We start from the raw sequence: 17,836 nt of genomic DNA, 5'->3' as shown, positions 1-17,836 counted from the left end.
TTAGATAGTGGTAATGGTTATACAATCTTGTGGATATGCCAAAAACAGCTGAGCTGTACACTTTAAGGTAGTGAATTCTATCGTATGTGAATTCAATCTCAATAATAAAAACAGTAAGATAAGAGCTCAATTAAAAATGCACAAAATATCTGAACAAACACTTCATCAACAAATATATATATATACATGGCAAGTTAGACATAAAAAGATGCTCAATATCATTAGTTACTAGGGAAATTCAAATTAAAAACACAATGAAATGCCACTCTACATCTTTTTTAGAATGTCTCAAATTAAAGACTACACACACACACAAAGAATGTAACCGAAAAAAAAAAAAAAAAAAAGACTGTAACCAAATGCTGGCTAGGCTGTAAAACACTGGAACTCCCATACACTGCTAGTGGAAATATAAAATAACTTTGGAAAACAGTTTGGCAGTTTCATAAAATGTTAAATTTCATTTACCATATCACCTAGGCATTCCACAACTAGATATTTACCCAAGAGTAATGAAAACACATGTCCCTACAAAGATATGTATGTGAATGTTTCTAACAGCTTTACTTGTTATAGCCAAAAACTGTTAATCCAAATATGCAACAGGATGTACAAACTAGGGTATATAGTATTCAACAGTAACAAAAAAGAATGAAGTACTGATACATGAAACAACATGGAAGAATCACAAATTATACTGAACCACACAAAAATAATATATACCTTAAGATCACATTTGTACAAAAAATTTAAATGCAAAATAAACTAAAGTGATAGAAAGTGGAAGGGGAGGCGCTTAAAAAGGGACACAATGAAGACACTTTGGGAGTACTGAATGTTTGCTGTCTCGGCTGTGGTGATGGTTTCATGCATGAATACATAGCTCAAATTTTACCAAATTGTACACTTTAAATATATGCAATTCATTATATATCAAGTATATCTTAATAAAGCTGTGTAGAAAAAAAAAGAAATAATCTAAAAAAAAAAAAACCCACGACATAAATAAATTTGGGTGATGTAGCTAAAGTAATGCTTCAGGAGAAACGTTGTAACTTTATTAAAAAGGTATGTAACCAGTGACATTATTCCACCGTAAGAAACTGGAAAATGAAGAGCCAAGAAAATAGTTAATAGAAAGAAGGGGATAATAAAGAGCAGAATTAAACAGAAAACAGAAAAAATTTAGCACAAGCCACTTTTCAATGCAACTACCCAAGTATAAACTTTAAAATGCCATTACTATGATACCTCCATAAAAGAAAGTGGCTGTGGCTCCAACCATTCTCTTGAGCTCTTGAGCTTGGGAAGCTTGTCAGTTATCAGATCATTCTCATAACTTTTCATTGTGGTCACAAATAACAGATTCCCTAGAAAAACTAAAAAATGAGCTTCCTTAGTAACGAGCATTCACGTGTATTTTCTCTCTAATTAATATTTGTGACCATAGATGGACATGAAACAGATTCTGAACATTAGACATCATATTTTTCCTAAAGTGAGAGGGGACATTTGTATTCACAGGCCTTTTAAAAGCTAGCCAGAGAAGATTACTCCGGCTGCAGTTTCCTTTTTTCAGAGTCTGTCCACAAGCTTCTGCTGATGTCTTCCGAGCCTGCCTCCTTTAAGCAGAGGAGCTCCTTCTGGACCGACTAGCGGAGCCCCCTGAGAAGCCAGGCTCCCCACAACATTGCTCAATCGAGCCGGTGCAGCAATTCTCAGCCTGGCCTCAAGGAGGCGCGTGTGCAGCTTTCCGAAGCTGCAACTTTATGGCTCCTGAAGCACACACACAGGATGGGCCTCTTAGAGAAGGAAGGAAGGGCTTTTGAACAAAATTTGCTGGTCTTCAAGCTCTAAAAGGCCCAAACTGCTCCCCTCCCAGCCCCCCGCGCCCGCCGGTGCCTGAGAAGCTGTCATAAAGCCTGTGTCCCTGGTAGAACCTACAACACGCACGACCCCGCCCCTTCACCCCTACCCGGTGAGCAAGGTGCGAGCGGCCTCCGCCGCGGAAAAGTTGAATGGCCGCAACTGGCACCTCAGCTCCCCTCAAAACTGGCAGAGCCTTCGGCTCCTCTGCATCACGCGAGAGCCAGACCCGACAGCCTACAGTGCCAGAGCGGTCGGCTTAGGCGGGACAGCCCGCCGCACCTGCGGCCCAATCAGCTCGAGGCCGTCGCCTTGGTAGACGAGAACGTTCTGCGTCCAGTGATTCGATAGGAACCGCCCCACGACACCTCCGACGCGGCGACTGCTGCGTCCCGGAGCCGCGCACAAGTGCGCTCCCGCGGCCGCGTCAGGCTGAGAGGGAACCTGGTAAGCAGTAGCGCCCGCGCCCGCCGGTAGGTCCTGGTTTGCGTGCGAAGATAGAGCGCTTCTCGGTGATGGGCAGCTGCCACAGCCAGTAGCTGGGCTCATCGCCCTCTCGCCCCGCCTTCCCCTGCGTCCGTTGACGGCCGTCCGCGCCTCTAGCCAGGCCTCGGTGGAGCGCTGGGATCCTTTCCGAGGCTGCTGGGTTTAATAGGTCTGTCCCCGCAGCGACTCCCCAAGCCTTCAGTGCCTCCTGTGCGTCTCCTCCCCCCCCGCCCCCCAAACAACCAGACCGGATTTAAACCCCCTCCCTCTCCCTCAGTAACTCAGCTCCGGGGAACTCTCGAGGGCCAAATCACCACGATGGGAGTGGCGGGCTAGGGGCGCCTTGCACTTAGGATCTCTTGGAAGGACGAGTGTTTGTAGACGTTGTCCCCTATGAGGACCGTCCAAGAAGACTTGGAAACTTGTAGGAAAAATGTCGCTCTAGGTTCCGCAAGGTGTTTTTGCGGGCTGTGTTTCGTTGCCCAGTCGTGTCCGACTCTTCGCGACCCCATGGACTGTAGCCCGCCAGGCTTCTCTGTCCATGGGGATTCTCCAGGCAAGAATACCGGAGTGGATTGCCATGCCCTCCTCCAGGGGATCTTCCCAACCCAGGGATTGAACCCATGCCTCCCGCATTGCAGGTGGATTCTTTACGTTTGAGCCACCATGTGTTTTTGGCCTGAGGTATTGACCAGTGTCCATGGTGCTGATGCTGGTCAGAGGGAAAAGAACGTGAGGACTGAATGACTGGCATATCTCATTTAGTCTTGTTTACTTCAGTAGTTCTCCATTTAGTCAGGTTTCTTGTTGGTTTTAATCCTAGGTGATTCTGATACAAACCGCTGACATAGAAAAAGTTATAAGCTGTGAATTTCCAAACTCAAAACCCTCTGAGCTGATTTTCTGTGATTCTGTTTTCCTCTTTTTAGTGTTGGTGGGCACTGGATGGTGGACCACCATTTTCACTATGCATCTTTTCAGTTAAAGCTGTTGATATTAAAGCTGTTCTGAATGTCTTGGGGACATCTTTTAAAAGCTAGCCTGGAGCAGATGATTTCAACTGCAGTTCCCTTTTTTTCAGAACTGAGGGAGCATGAGCCATTTGCAGAACTTACTGTTAGATACACTCCTGGGAACAAAGCATGTGGACAGTGCAGCCCTCATCAAACTCCAGGAGAGAAGCCTATGTGTAGCATCACCAGGATTTAGTGTAAGAAAAAAACAAGTTTGGTGTAAGAGTTTAAGTCTTTTTCTGTAAAAAGGCCATAGATAATAAAGGAAAGGGAGTGATAATATTCCAATAAAACTTTATGAACACTGAAATCTGAATTCCATGTAGTTTTTACATATTGCAAAATAGTTTTATTTTTTTCAACTTTTTAAAAATGTAAAAACCATTGTTAGCTCATAGGCCTAAGAAAACTGGTAGTGGGTCAAATCTGGCCACTTCCCCATCGTTTGCTGATTTCTAGTCTGTTTAACCTCTGTAGGTAATGCCCAGTGATGTCCGAACACTTGTAAATGGGTTTGCCAAAAACCCTTTGAAAACCAGAAGAGAAGGATTGTATTTCAAGGAGAAGGACTACAAATGTGTCCGGGCAGATGACTATTCTCTTTATGCCAAGAATGTGAGTGTTCAAGACATGAAGACAACTGGTAAAAACTTTTGAGTTTGACTCCAAGTTTTCTATGCCTCTCCTGATCCTATCTTTAAAACAGACTAAGCCTGTTACTGCAGTGGCAGTATTTGAGATAGCAGCAGTCTAGTGCCATGAAGGCATATGTTAAAGAAAGTACTAACAGAGCCTGGTTTTGGGAACCATTCATTCCGGATTTTATCAACTGAATATTGCCTGAACTGTCTCTCTCCACGGCAGTTCAGCTCTCATACTCGATATTATCCTTCTTTTAAAAAAGTGGTATTACTCTTGTGCTTAAAACAACTGTTGGTTCGATGTTCCTATAACAAGGGGATGATAGTCGTATTTCTGGTTGCCTTGTATTATGGCTTAGGCACACATCACCCACATTATACATTAAGTAACCTCATTTACAGATGAGGAAACTGAGGCTTAAGAAGGTTCAATAACTCCTCCATAGTCACAGCAGAAAATGGAAGTGCTGGGATTCAAGCCCAGAGTGATCTAATTCCAAAATATATTTCCTTTCCATGACATCTGTTGTTCTCATCAGGACAGGGAAATACTACAATCAATTTGAGAGCTTTTTCAGAATACACATGCTGTTATTACAACAGTCTGAAACTTTTTAAGGAAACAACTAAACTAGTGAAAAAAGTAAGATTATCCAAAAACAAACGTGAATATGAGTCAGGAAATCGTGAAAAGTATGGCTGGAGGGTAATGCTAGTCCTGTTGTTAAAATCAAGAGAAGAGAATTCTGTTTTATTTTTATCCAGGAAAACACTGGTGTGATTGTTGTGAAGACCCATCTGTATCTTCTGGTGGCAACTTACTCTGAAGGCATGTATCCTAGTGTCTGTGTAGAAGCCACAGAGAAGTTGGGTAAGTTTGTTCCCAATGCCTGTCTTTCTTTGCTGTGGTAGTAAAGTCTTCTGACTGCAAGTAATGCAGTCAAACTAGCTGAGTCACAGGAAAAATGGACTCCAGGGACTGGAACAATGAATCCTCCTCCAGTCTTTCCTCCTAAGACCGTCAGCTTTGTTATCTCCCATTGCAAACTGCCTCCTTTCCTCATGGCGTCATGGTCAAGCCTTGCATCCTCTTAATTTCTTTTAGAACCCTGATCTGACAAGTCTCAGATCATATTCATTACCCTTATATCAGTCAGCTGGGGATAGGCGGTGGGGAGGGCAAGGTGAAAAAGCAGAGATGTAGCTGCTGGGGGCCATCCTCTATTAAAGGGCCTTCTACAGAAAAAGAAATCACTGTGAGCCAGGCAGCTGTCTTCTTGGTGTCTAGTGGATTCCCCTTCCGTGTCTACATTTACAAATAAAGATCTAATGTAGAACTAGGAAATTACAGCTATGAGATATATCTATGAGAGTTTTAATTGTATTTTTCTCTATAAAAATTATGCATAATTATAGAAATTTTGGGAAATAAAATTTTTATTATGGAAGAGTGTAGAAACATATAATAGACAATAGACATTGTCTCCCCAAACAGACAATGAACTCCTTGAAGTCAGGGACTGGGTCTTAACTATACAGTCATCCTTGTATCTCCAAGGCACTTAACACAGTGCCTAGTATATAGTAGTCACTCACAAATTTTTATGGAATAAATGAATGAATCATATTGTTATTATTGTGAATGAATCATGTTTTTACTATTTACTGTTCATCAGTAAATAATATGGTCAAATAATAACCATATTGTTTTCTTTCAGGAGACTATCTAAGAAGAAAAGGGAATTAAGTCATCAAAGGACTATGAAAGATGGCTTTTATGATTTTAGAAGAAAATTATAGATCCTAAAGAAATAAATGCCTTATTTTGTGGTTTAAAAACCCTAGGCAAAAGATACTGAAAAGGAAGAATGAATTAAGGAAGCAATTTTTCTCATATCAAGAGATTCTCTTCTTTAATTGGAATTATTTAATCCACTTTCTTTTTTTTTTTCTTTAGTGTTGTTCATTGGCATGAATGTGAGGCACTGATAGTTTCATAGAGTATATCTGTTGGAAGACTCCTCTATGAGTCTCTTGTATTCCCACACATATTGTTGGATATGCCAAGAATGCAAGAATGATTGAATTAATCTCCAGTCCCTCTCCCCTCTCCAGAGATCAGCGGTTGGAGGACCAGGGACAAAAGCTAAAAATATTTATTATATCACTTCTGGTCTTAATGGCAAGGTTGTACTGGGTAAAAAGGTGGATATATCTTGCTATCTTAGCCAGATTAAGTATTAAACATTCAGTTCATCTTAATCATCCCATCTTGTCCAGAATCTTTGCTCACCATTTGGCTTTCCATGTAGATCTATCTAGAGATTTGGGGGTCAGACCTCATGCCAACTATTTCTCCTTTTAAATCAGAACACTGACATCTGAGTTTTATAACTTAGTTATGTGGACTGTACACCCACTCTCCACATGCCGACAGACTGAGGTTTTGAGCCTGCAAGGCAGGTCTGATCTTGGATCACAGTGATCTCTAAAATACTGAAGCTATCATGAAGCCTCTTGGCTGCTCACATTTCCCACACACACACACACACACACTGCACTGCTGAGTGCCGAGTGGGAGGCTATTTCATAAACTTCATCAAGGCAAATGCGTCACTGTCTAGAGTCCTCCTATGTAGCACGGTCTAGTTGCTTCCTACAATTCTTACCACAAAGTTCCGGTCTGGCTCAGCTACTCAGACCCACAAAAGGGACCCTTTGATGGCAGCACCCTGTGGAGGTGCCCAGGAAGCAGGTGATGTTCTGAAACAGGGGTCTCCGAACAAGGAAAATTTTTGTCCTGATAGTTCACAAAGACTTGAAATGGTACATACAGGCATGAATGTACTCAAGGGATTCATTTTTTTTCCCCAGGTCCCCAACTTCCATATGTATTTTCCTAAAATTTACCAGTTGTGATTGAGCCAGTAATGCCAGTTCTCCCAGGATGCAAAAGAAAGGCCTACTCTCATTCAGCCCCAGTCCTACTGTAATACTTGGCTTGGAGTGTAAGAACTGCAAGGTGCCAAAGGAAAGGAAAATTCTCAATTATTTTTAAACTTAATGAGCTCTTCCATCCTGTATTGTAAAAAATACATCATATGTGAAGAAGAGTCCCATGTGAATAAATCAAAAAGAGCATCATTGAGAAATAGTGAAAATCTTTGTATCATAATTCATCCAGGAGAGAAAGACTCTTCGTCTTATCCACGTTTCTTAAAATTCAGAAGCAAGACAGTTATCATAAAGACATGAAATAACATGATTACTTGAAAAATGAGAAACCTTTCCTGATAGAAATATGAGTTGGCTGATTAGTTTAACAATGGTGGCTGGCTTTGCCAATAAGAATGTCACAGATTGCTGATAAATGGGTTAAGTTTACAATGCCAAGATGTCAATTAAAATATATTTACTTTTTAAATCTATATTGGAGTACAGTTGATTTACAATGTTCCATTAGTTTCTGCTCTACAGCAAAGTAAATCAGTTACACATATACATATAGCCACTCTTTCTTAGATTCTAGATTCCTAGATCATTAGAGTATCGAGTAGAGTTCCCTGTGCTATACAGTAGATTCTTATTAGTTTTCTATTTTATATATAGTACTGTGTATATGTCAACCCCAATCTACCAGTTCATCCCTCCCCCCCAAATACATATTTAGAAGGATTTGGTCCAAAGAATTGTCTTAGCAAAAAAGTGTATTGGAATTAACTCTTTTACTTTCAACATCCTCCTGAATATATATAAACAAGGGGCCTCTAAGAAACAGAAGCAGAAATAATAGTCATTTGATAAATCTTTGCAAAGCTTTGTTGGCAATAATCCCAGAAGCTGAGAACGACACATAGGACTGGGTAACTAATCCCTTACAGCTTGAATGGTTTCCAAATCTTTGCTTTCAACAAAATTAAAGTAAGACTTAATTAAGTTACCAGCTAACAGATCACTGAAAATAATCTCGGATGATAAATCCTTATATGGTTTTTATCATATAATTCAGAGGTATTCAAATAATTGGCTGACATTCCTATAAAGAAATTTCTTTCCCTTCTAATTTATGCAAATTAGGTTTCTCAGAGCTTGTCCATAACAATGAAAAAGATTAATGCTGAAACTAGTCTCATTCAAGCAAAAATTAATATTCATCCACAGATGACATTATTTGGAAAAATTCAACCCCACCAATGGTCCAATAAAAATTTTATATTCAATAATTATTAACATTCAAAATAATACTTTTACTTTGGCCATGCCATGCAGCCTGTGGGATTTTAGTTCTCTGACCAGGGATAGAACCTGGAACCTAAGCAGTGAGAGCAGAGAGTCCTAACCACTGGACTGAAAGGGACTTCCCCTAAAATAATACTTTAAATAACATAAAAGTAATTCAAAATAATGTTTTGATCAGCTGTGAACTAATAATACTGTAATAATAAGTAAACCCAGAAGAAATTTAACACTTTATAGCCCCACAATCACAGAAAATTTTTAAACTAATGTCAGGTTACATGTATTTTGTTGCAGATAAGAATGATCAATAAAGCATAAAACATAGCAGGATGTAATTTTTATGTAGAATGAAAATATAAGTATTGGGAAAAAATGAAATTTTAAAACTTCCAACTGTTAAAGAACTTGTTTGGGTACTTTTTAGTGGATGATTATAGTATCAAATTGCTCTAAAATCCAACTCCACTTGATACATTTAAAAGCCTGATATAAGTTTTAAATGTCAGTATTTATGGCCAGAAACCATATCTTTTGTACCACCTTAAATGTAAGATGGAAAATTTTAGGTATCAACTTTAAAATATGAGGAACGCAGCTTTTAAAAATGCTTTTTGTCTACTGATGAAGACCACTGCCTGGAGTAAGAACTGTCTTGGGTTCTGAGTCATAGGGATGGGTCCCCAGGAAAATGGCAGAGGCAGGTAACCAAATAGGCAGCCCCACCAAGCTGACTCCAACCTCTTTCCTTTCCTAGCGCCTTCCTGAGTCTTTGCTCCTGAGATTTGCCCTTCAACCTCTGGGCGGAGTGCCCATGGAGAGAGGGGAGGAAGAGCCCAGACAAAGTCCTGCAGGCACAGAAGCTGGCATGGTACCCAGAGGTGAACTGCCCCAGCTCCTCTAGGCAAGGACCAGATGTCATCACTGAGCTGCTGGGCTGTCCAAGCTTGAGCGTGGTTACCACAGAAGCTGCTGGTTTACGCAGAACCTTTCAGAGGCCATCTGGGAGAGATTATGCCCTCACCCCCATCAGGATAAGCAGCAGCAGTTGTACCCTCACATCAGCTGGGTTTCTGGGACACATGCTTCCACCTAATTCTTAACACAGATCTTGCTTGTTCTGCTAAAACATGAACCTGTGGGGGAGTTCCTCTAAGGCCAGAGATGTGGACTGTGGAATACTGCTGCAACAACCAGTCATCTAAAATTTACCACCCAATTCCACAACTTATATTTTGACAAAAAGGGGCTGGAGCAAGGATGTTTTAAGGAAATTAACCTGTTTTTGTAGTTTCCAGCAGAGCTCTCTGTTGACCCTTTGGGAGGTTAGTGTCCTAAGACGCACAATTACGTATTTTCGTAAGGCCTGTTGCTCTGTGTGGCTTGTGGGATCTTAGTTCCGAAATCAGGGGTGGAGTCCATGCCACCAGCGATGGAAGCTTTGAGTCCTAACCACTGGACCTCCAGGGAAGTCCCCTGGGTCTTATTCTTTAATTATCAGGGAGTCAGCAGTATAATAAGTTCCTGCCCTCCCTGGGACATGGTCCCTCTGAGACACTAGAGCCTACCCAAAAAAAGTAGCAAAAAATACCCACCACAGATGCATGAGACAAGTGCTCGGGCCTGGTGCACTGGGAAGACCCAGAGGAATCGGGTGGAGAGGGAGGTGGGAGGGGGGATCGGGACGGGGAATACATATAATTCCATGGCTGATTCATGTCAATATATGACAAAACCCACTGAAATGCTGTGAAGTAATTAGCCTCCAACTAATAAAAAAAAAAAAAAAGGCTATTTCTGAAAAAATACTCACCACAGTTTCCAGAAAAGGCCTCCTATGAACCTTTCCTCTGAATACACTGTTGGGCTTCTTCTGTCCCTTTTCTTGCAATAGTGGTTTTGACAAAGATGACAAAAGGAGGGACAGTGGCTGACAGGCGTTTCTGGAAAACAGGCCTTATAAAAATATGTAATTTGGGTAGCCTTCTTGCAAGAGAGGGATATCAGGAGAGGGATGTAAATAAAGAGAAAGGGAGTTTGTAACTGAAGGGACAGATCGGTGCCCCAGGTAGTCTTTCCTTCTACTCTAGAGCCTTGGCCAGGATCAGGAGAGAGTTTGATTGCTGGCTCTGACACTCATCAGCTATGTGCCCCTTGAAACCAAATTAATCTTTCTGTTGATACATCTCAATTCCTTTTTAGTGAAGTGTCATAAAACTCAAAAAAAAAAAAAAAAAACTCAAATAAGAGAACACATGTGAAGAGGCAAATTATAAGACACTGCAAAAAAAAAAGTTACCTTTTTATACAGGTGCACACACACGTGTATTCTTCTAATCCAGTGGCTTGTAATCAGAAGCAGGTGGTTTTTTTGCTCCCTAGGGATATCTCGCAATGTCAAGACTTTTTTTATTGTCACAACTGTAGAAGGGTGTTGTTGGTATCTAATGGGTGGAGACCAGGGGTGCTGCTAAACACCCCACGATGCACTGGAAAGTCTTTCCAAACAAAAAATTATTTAGTCCAAAATGTCAATTGTGGCGAGGTTGAGAGACCCTGATGTAATAAGCATTTATACGGCTTTTATTTAACCAGGCTAAATTGCCTCACTGGGCAGCCTCTTCCAGGGGCCACTCCCTCATCCTCAGGAAAGACAGGAGAAACATAGAAGTTTAAAGAATCCCAGGACTGCTTTTATCCTCCCTTTCCCCCCAGCGCTCCTCTTTTTTTTTCTCAGAAGCACCCTGCTTGCCCACCTTACTACAGAGACCAAGGGCAGAAAGAGACTGACAGCACAAACCAGCCAAAAGCCTGCCTGACTGGGAAACGGACCGGTCGCCCGCCAAGAGTTCCGGTTCTAGTTCCCTTAGAGAGAGGGAAGGATTCTCAAAGTTGAGTGCCTAACTGCATTTCACGCTAAACCAAAGGAAGGGCTAGATTCCACAGGCTCAAAATTCACAAAAATCTGATTTGCCGCCACTAGCTTTGCATTTTCAAGGGAGAAGGAAGAAGGGGAGGGTTGATTCCGGCCAACCCCACCCCCTGCACTACCCAGAGTGCAGCCGTCCAGCTCCTAGGACCCGCCGGGCGCTCAGGACCGCCCCGTCACCTGGAGCAGCAGCAACAGCAGCAGAGAGGCCGGGCTTGGAGCAAGTAAGGAGCTCACACTGGCTCCAGCGATCCAGACAGGTGGGAGATTCGAACTCAGAGGGAGTGAAAATTGCCTCATGCTCTTCAGTGTTTTCCTGCTCCGCCCGCAGCCAGTCGGTGCGGCCAGCTCCCTGCACCCCCATCCCAGCCTGCGCCTTCCGCGCGGGGTTGGCCTGGAGGCGGCAGGGGCCTCGCTGGAAGGAGAGCAGGGGCCGGCGGCCAGACGGATTGAGGGAGGCCGCTGGCCGGCAGTGGGGCACTGGGCCCCTCAAAGAAGTTTTCTGTACCCTGTGTGTCCTCAGAGACCATGATAGCTGTGCACTTTGACAAGCCGGGAGGACCAGAAAATCTTTACTTGAAGGAAGTGGCCAAGCCCAGCCCAGGAGAGGGTGAAGTCCTCCTGAAGGTGGCAGCCAGCGCCCTCAACAGGGCGGACTTACTCCAGGTATCCAGGGGTCTGGCAGCAGCTGGGACTGAGCAGGGCAACTCGGTCTTTAAAAAACATTCACCAGACAGATGAAGGAGACTTGAGGCACTGCCATTAACGCTCGTCATGACCTGCTTCCTCCCGGTTCTCAAACTAGAACCATTTAGCCTCCCTTGTTTTACACAAAGAAAAGGGGTAAGTGCACAGCAGAGGCCACCCTGAGTCACTCCATTGTCTGTCTGCTCAGGCTTCCCCATTTCTTGGCGGGGTGGGTGTTAGACCTCCCTGTATCTCCTTTGAAAGTGAAAAAGTCAAAGCATCAGAACAGTCTTGTCTGACTCTTTGCAACCCCATGGACTGTAACCCACCAGCCTCCTCTGTCCACTGGATTCTTCGGGCAAAAATACTGGAATAGGTTGCCATTCCCTTCTCCAGGGGATCTTTATGACCCGGGATTGAACTGAGAGAATAACAGGCAGGAAGGCCAGGGATCTCCAAATGGAGGAAATAGGCTTCAAGTGTCAGACATTTTTTATCTCTCTCTTAAGTGGCAGGAGGAAACAAACACTAGATTTTTTCCCTTCTCTATACAAATTTAAAGAGGTTTCTCTTAAAATTCTGTGTTGCCATAATGAAACCTGGTTCCACCTGAACTTTTCTCAAACCGTGAGCTAACCAAAGCATTTTTCTTTTGGAAATGTTTGTCTTAAGCTATGTTAATGAACTATATTCTCGACTCTGTCTTTCTTCAAGTCGGTTTTGCCTAAGACTCGCAACTGACTTGACAAACCTGCATGTTTTACTCTTAATCTATGTTAATGAAACCATATATTTACTTGGAAACCTGCCTTTCTTCAAGATTCATGTCAATGGTTTTATGGCCCGGGATGACTCACCTGGTGCCAGTGTTATCTCAAAATGCATGTTGTGGGTGAGGGCCTTGGGGCTGAGTTTTGAGACATCTCCTTTCTATAATTAACAGCTTGCTAGTAGCTATATAACATCCAGCTAAAGATTTGCAGGGGGGCACTCTTCTTGCCCCCTTCTGATGTCTATGTCAGAAGCTTTCTCTATCTCTTCTATACTTTAACGCAACTTTATTACACAAAAGCTCTGAGCGATCAAGCCTCGTCACTGGCCCTGGTTTGAATTCCTCTCTTCCGGAGCCCAAGAATCCTGGCGTCTTTCCTGGTTCAGCAACAACCTTTCAGAAACTAGGTCTCTTACGTTGCAGGTGGATTCTTTACCATTTGAGCCACTAGAGAAGCCCCGCCTCAAAGGTTGGCATCCTTACACCAGGAGTCAAACCTGGGCTGCCTGAGTGAAAATCAGGACTCCTAACCGCTCCTCAGGCAACCCTGTTCACCATTTGTACTCTACAGACAAAGAAACTGAGTCAGAGAGGTTCAGCAATGAGCCCAAAGCCACACACTAGTAACCAGGGGAGCAGTGATTCAGACTGAGGTCTTTGTCTTAAGGCACCTGAGTCTGTATTCTTTCCACTCTGAGGGTTCCAGAGCTGGCAGGGGGCAGTGCTTTTAAGAACTTTCTTCCAACTTCTTCTAGAAGCACTAAACTGGGTCACCTGCATTTTTTGAAGTGATTAAGAAATGTACACCAGAATCACAGGGACACTTACTCAAAATAAATAGGGCAGGGATCCAGGCATGTATACTTTGCAAAAGGATCTCAAATTGTTCTGATGCACACTCCTAGTTCAGTCCCTCTGGTCTCCAGCCTCTGGCGATTGTGAGGCATGAGTACAGAGCCTGGCACTTGATATATGAGATATATCATTAGGAAGCCCATGGTTTAGTTACTAGTCTTGCTATTAACTTGTTTTGCTACCCTGGTTCCCCTGACAAGGCGTCAGTTTCTTCATTTGTAAAACAAAGGCTTTAGATGATACAAGGACTGGAAGTGATACAAGTTACACATTCACTGATTATGGGACCTATAGTCTCTTACTTGTATGAAACAAATTACCTCCCCTCTTTCTTGACTTAAAAAACCTAATTTTACCCTGAATTTTGTCTTAAAGGGGGAGGAGGGGAGCTATGGGAAGAAAGCCAGGGATGCTGACACAGATTTCTGATCATGCTTACTACCTAGTGTGTCCTCTTTCTACAGAGACAAGGCCAGTATGCCCCACCTCCAGGAGCCAGCAACATTTTGGGACTCGAGGCATCTGGACACGTGGCAGAGCTGGGAGCTGGCTACCAGGGACCCTGGAAGGTCGGGGACCCAGCCATGGTTCTGCTGTCTGGCGGGGGCCAGGCTCAGTATGTCACTGTCCCTGCAGAGCTCCTCATGCCCATCCCGGCAGGACTGACCATGTGCCAGGCTGCAGCCATCCCAGAGGCCTGGCTCACCGCCTTCCAGCTATTACATTTCGTGGGTAAGGACCACCCCACCCCATGCTCACGCCATACAGCACAGTTCAATTTACTCATTTATTCATAACTCAGCCACCTCAAAACCCAGTATTCCTGAAGGGCAGCTTTGATCTGGCCACTGAGCAACACCCAACCCCAGCACCTCACCCTACTTAGTATCAGATCCTCATACTATGTAGCAATGGCTTGATATGGCTGAAAATCATGGTTAGCAGATAGAAAAGCACTGGTAAGCACTGGATAGAAGGCCTGTGTGCATCTTCTCACTGTAAGCCCAGTAGTAGTCCCAGCTTCTCAGTCTTGCTAAGCTCTCTGAGAACCCTAGTGCAGCAGGTGGAGCCATTCAACCAACTCTTTAATTCCTCCTCACTCCCATTGAGGCCAGCCAAGAGCACATGTGAGGGTCTCTGCCTTTGGGGAAGTCAGTGTAACTGGGAAGACAAGCACAGTGTTTGGAAGGGTGGCCCTGTCTCTAACTACAAACTATAACAGAAGCTTAAGGTGAGAAAGGTTGGTATGGGCGAAGTCAGAGAAGGCTTTCTGGAATAGAAGGACTTGAAGGGTGGTAGAGCTGTGATGGACAGAAAGCACACCAAGGTGGCCTAAAAGTATCAAGGTGAGATTGGCTGCTTCACTCTCAAGTGAAGGATGGGAACTTCCCTGGTGGTCCAGTGGCTATGACTCCATGCTACCAATGCAGGGGACCCAGGTTCAATCTGGTCAGGGAACCAGATCCCACATGCCGCAAATAAGAAATTGCATACTGCATCGAAGATCAAAGATCCTGCATGCCACAATGCAGCCAAATAAATAAAATTTTTAAAATAAGACAGCAAGAGATTTGACATTTGGTGGTCCCAGGGCCAGGTGATCACGGTAGAATAAGCCTATGTGGTAAAGGTATAGCAGTTGCAAAGTAAAGAAAATTGTTCCTGTACTTTCTATCACAGGAAATGTGCAGGCTGGAGACTCTGTGCTAATCCATGCAGGAGCAAGTGGTGTGGGCACAGCTGCCATCCAACTTGCCCGGATGGTTGGGGCTACTCCTCTGGTCACAGCTAGTTCCCAGCAGAAGCTTCAAATAGCAGAAAAGCTCGGAGCAGCTGCAGGATTCAATTACAAAGAAGAGGATTTTTCTGAAGCAACACTGAAATTCACTAAAGGTAAATAAAGCTTCTGCAGTTCAGCAGGAGTTTCAGAGATAATTAAATAAAATTCTCACCAGCCACAAAGTTGCTTCTGGATTTTTTTTCCCTCTGCTAAAAGCATAATACCTGCCCAGGCCAAATTCTAGTACTCTACTGTTTGACCACTGGAGACAGGCAGGCAGTATTTAGGACTAAGGTGATTTTCATGGGCATTCTTATAAGTGATACAATTTAAATGCTTTTTACAAAGGGGATAATCACACAGAGTTGGCCTGGAATTACTCAGGACCTCTTTTTCCCAACCAGTCACTCTGTAGTGAATTAAAAGCAAGTAGGGGTAGAAACTAGTTTGATTGGGTCATTTATTTTCCTGGAATTGCACTTGTTTGTTAGCCATCTGTAAGTCTTCTTTGGAAAAATGTCTGTTTAGTTCTTTGGCACATTTTTTGATTGGGAGAAACTAGTTTGGAGATGGTCATAGTAGGCTTTGGTAGGTAGCGCCCTAAGTGGGTAAGTAGATGTGTATGCCTCTATATTCTAGAGCCAAATCTGTTTATATTTGGCTCATCCCATTCCATTTTTTGACAAGAATCAAAAAGAGAGTTAAAAAGAAAGCTAGCAAAGCCATGATTCAGAGAACCCTGTGCAGACACTTCATAACTTAGATATGGACTAGCCTGTCCTGTAAGCTGGGGTGGGTCTCCCCTATTCCCTTGGGTGCCAGTGGGTCTCTACTTATGTGGAGGTCAAGGAAAATACCAGATCATGGTGTTGCCCCATTTCCCCCTTGCTGTGGCAGGGATCATAAAATATGAACTATATCACACATATATGATAGACTTCAGGTCTCTAAACTCCATTTACAACCATGGTTCTATAAGCAATGTTCTGGGTTCCAGCCTATAGATTTACTGCTTGCACTTGTATATATTTATACCCATATTTCCACAAATATGCCATGTAATCTTCTTTTGCACCAATCTTTCTGATTCTGACTAGCATCACAAATCTGTGTTTCATGTGAAAGGTGCTGGAGTCAACCTCATTCTAGACTGCATAGGTGGCTCCTACTGGGAGAAAAATGTCAACTGCCTGGCTCTTGATGGTCGCTGGGTTCTCTATGGTCTGCTGGGAGGAGCTGACGTCAATGGGCCTCTGTTTTCAAAGCTACTTTTTAAAAGGGGAAGTCTGATTACCAGTCTTCTAAGATCTAGGGACAAAAAGGTGAGTGATGGGTGAAAATAAAACATGTGATTTAACTATAATCCAGAAAAGTGTGATTCATTCACATAATCCTGAGAAAGGATCACATATTAAGTTGGAGATCCTGTAGAAACCTGTCCCACTGTGGATAAACTGGTAACCTAATTTCAAGAACTAATTAAAATTGGTTGATGAAGGCCTCAACATCTTGGAAAGAGGGTGGCTAATACTTAATATAGTATGTAAACTTCATATAAAATGAACAAAGCCTTGACTATATTAGGAAGTATTTCTAATAGTACCAAGACTTTTGTTTGCAAAGGCAGAACTGTTCTCAGTGTGCTAAGAAAACCTCTTAGGTAAGTAAGGTTAGTAAGCTTCTACTTTTAACAGATTATACATTCCTGAAATTGTGTAGCATTCCAACAGGTGCCAGCTTTGGGAATGTCTCCTCACAGGGTTTCACACATGCTGGGGAATAACAGGGGTTAAGCATCTCTTATGAATTGAGTCTATATAAGTCCTCTCTCTGGCTGCCTCCTGCTTTAAGTCCTTATTTATTTATTTATTTATTTTGGGGGGGTTGTTTTGTGTGTGTGTGAAGTCCTTATTTAAAAAGAGTCCTTCAGCTTTCAGTGACACTAATATTTTCTCCAGGCTTTGATCTTTACCTAGTACAGAACCGAGCTTACAAATCTAGAGGCATGCACATACATGCTAGGAGTGAGGTGATTATTACATACCCTTTCGTGACTTCATATGTGTACGAGTTTCAGAGAAAGCAGAAACGCTAAGCAGGGTGGGGAGTGACAAAGAAAGGCCTCCATCCAGGCTGACGGTCTTCTTTTCCTTATCTTAAGTACAAGCAAATGCTGGTGAAGGCTTTCACAGAGCAAATTCTGCCCCACTTCTCCACGGAGGGCCCTCAACGCTTACTGCCGGTTCTGGACAGAGTCTACCCCGTGGCTGAAATCCAAGAAGCCCATGAGTACATGGAGACTAACAAGAACGTGGGCAAAATCGTCCTGGAGCTGCCCCAGTGAAGAAGGGGGTAGTACAAGACAAGACTACCTTCAGTCTTCCGACAGCAAACTTGGGAGAAAACTCTGTACGCAGTCAGCCTATCGGGCGCCACTCCAGGCTCTCCTGTAACCCCCTTTTCCTCCACCAGCCTCCTCAAATTATCAATATAAAGACGGTCTAAGGAAATAAAGAGTGGACTTGACGAGTGGCGCGTGGACTCCGGTCGCCGGCTGGGGGGAGAGGTGGG

At 43.2% G+C, this 17,836-nt stretch overlaps 3 protein-coding genes across 6 annotated transcripts in view; 2 read left to right on the top strand and 1 right to left on the bottom strand.

The window, feature by feature from the left end:
• The window catches only part of LOC136163875 (protein FAM228A-like), a 50,171-nt gene extending 47,911 nt beyond the window's left edge, over positions 1-2,260 (bottom strand). Inside the window, exons 1-2 of the mRNA XM_065928662.1 lie at positions 2,149-2,260; positions 1,252-1,379 (exon numbers count right to left, since the gene is read on the bottom strand). Of these exons, the coding sequence (XP_065784734.1) occupies positions 1,252-1,347 (96 nt within the window). The 5' untranslated portion in view covers positions 1,348-1,379; positions 2,149-2,260. The remainder of the gene's footprint in view (positions 1-1,251; positions 1,380-2,148) is intronic.
• Positions 2,216-11,303, top strand: PFN4 (profilin family member 4). 3 transcript variants are annotated; one of them, XM_065928666.1, is made up of 5 exons: positions 2,216-2,313; positions 3,434-3,562; positions 3,843-3,980; positions 4,772-4,877; positions 5,725-11,303. In XM_065928666.1, the coding sequence occupies exons 2-5, from the start codon at positions 3,446-3,448 to the stop codon at positions 5,751-5,753; spliced, it is 390 nt and encodes a 129-aa protein (XP_065784738.1). In that variant the 5' UTR covers positions 2,216-2,313; positions 3,434-3,445; the 3' UTR covers positions 5,754-11,303. The 3 variants fall into 3 exon arrangements, with proteins under 3 accessions (XP_065784738.1, XP_065784739.1, XP_065784737.1); XM_065928667.1 differs by having other exon boundaries at positions 2,249-2,339; positions 9,000-11,303; XM_065928665.1 differs by having other exon boundaries at positions 2,249-2,339.
• Positions 11,302-17,809, top strand: TP53I3 (tumor protein p53 inducible protein 3). Of its 2 annotated transcripts, XM_065928663.1 has the most exons (6): positions 11,302-11,431; positions 11,695-11,837; positions 13,950-14,217; positions 15,166-15,378; positions 16,391-16,587; positions 17,427-17,809. In XM_065928663.1, the coding sequence occupies exons 2-6, from the start codon at positions 11,700-11,702 to the stop codon at positions 17,607-17,609; spliced, it is 999 nt and encodes a 332-aa protein (XP_065784735.1). In that variant the 5' UTR covers positions 11,302-11,431; positions 11,695-11,699; the 3' UTR covers positions 17,610-17,809. The 2 variants fall into 2 exon arrangements, with proteins under 2 accessions (XP_065784735.1, XP_065784736.1); XM_065928664.1 differs by lacking the exon at positions 11,302-11,431 and having other exon boundaries at positions 11,440-11,837.
• Positions 17,810-17,836: the final 27 nt, after the last annotated feature.

Source organism: Muntiacus reevesi, chromosome 3, assembly GCF_963930625.1.
Source record: "Muntiacus reevesi chromosome 3, mMunRee1.1, whole genome shotgun sequence".
In the NCBI taxonomy this organism is placed as follows: Eukaryota; Metazoa; Chordata; class Mammalia; order Artiodactyla; family Cervidae; genus Muntiacus; species Muntiacus reevesi.
This window is presented reverse-complemented; position numbering and strand designations above follow the sequence as displayed.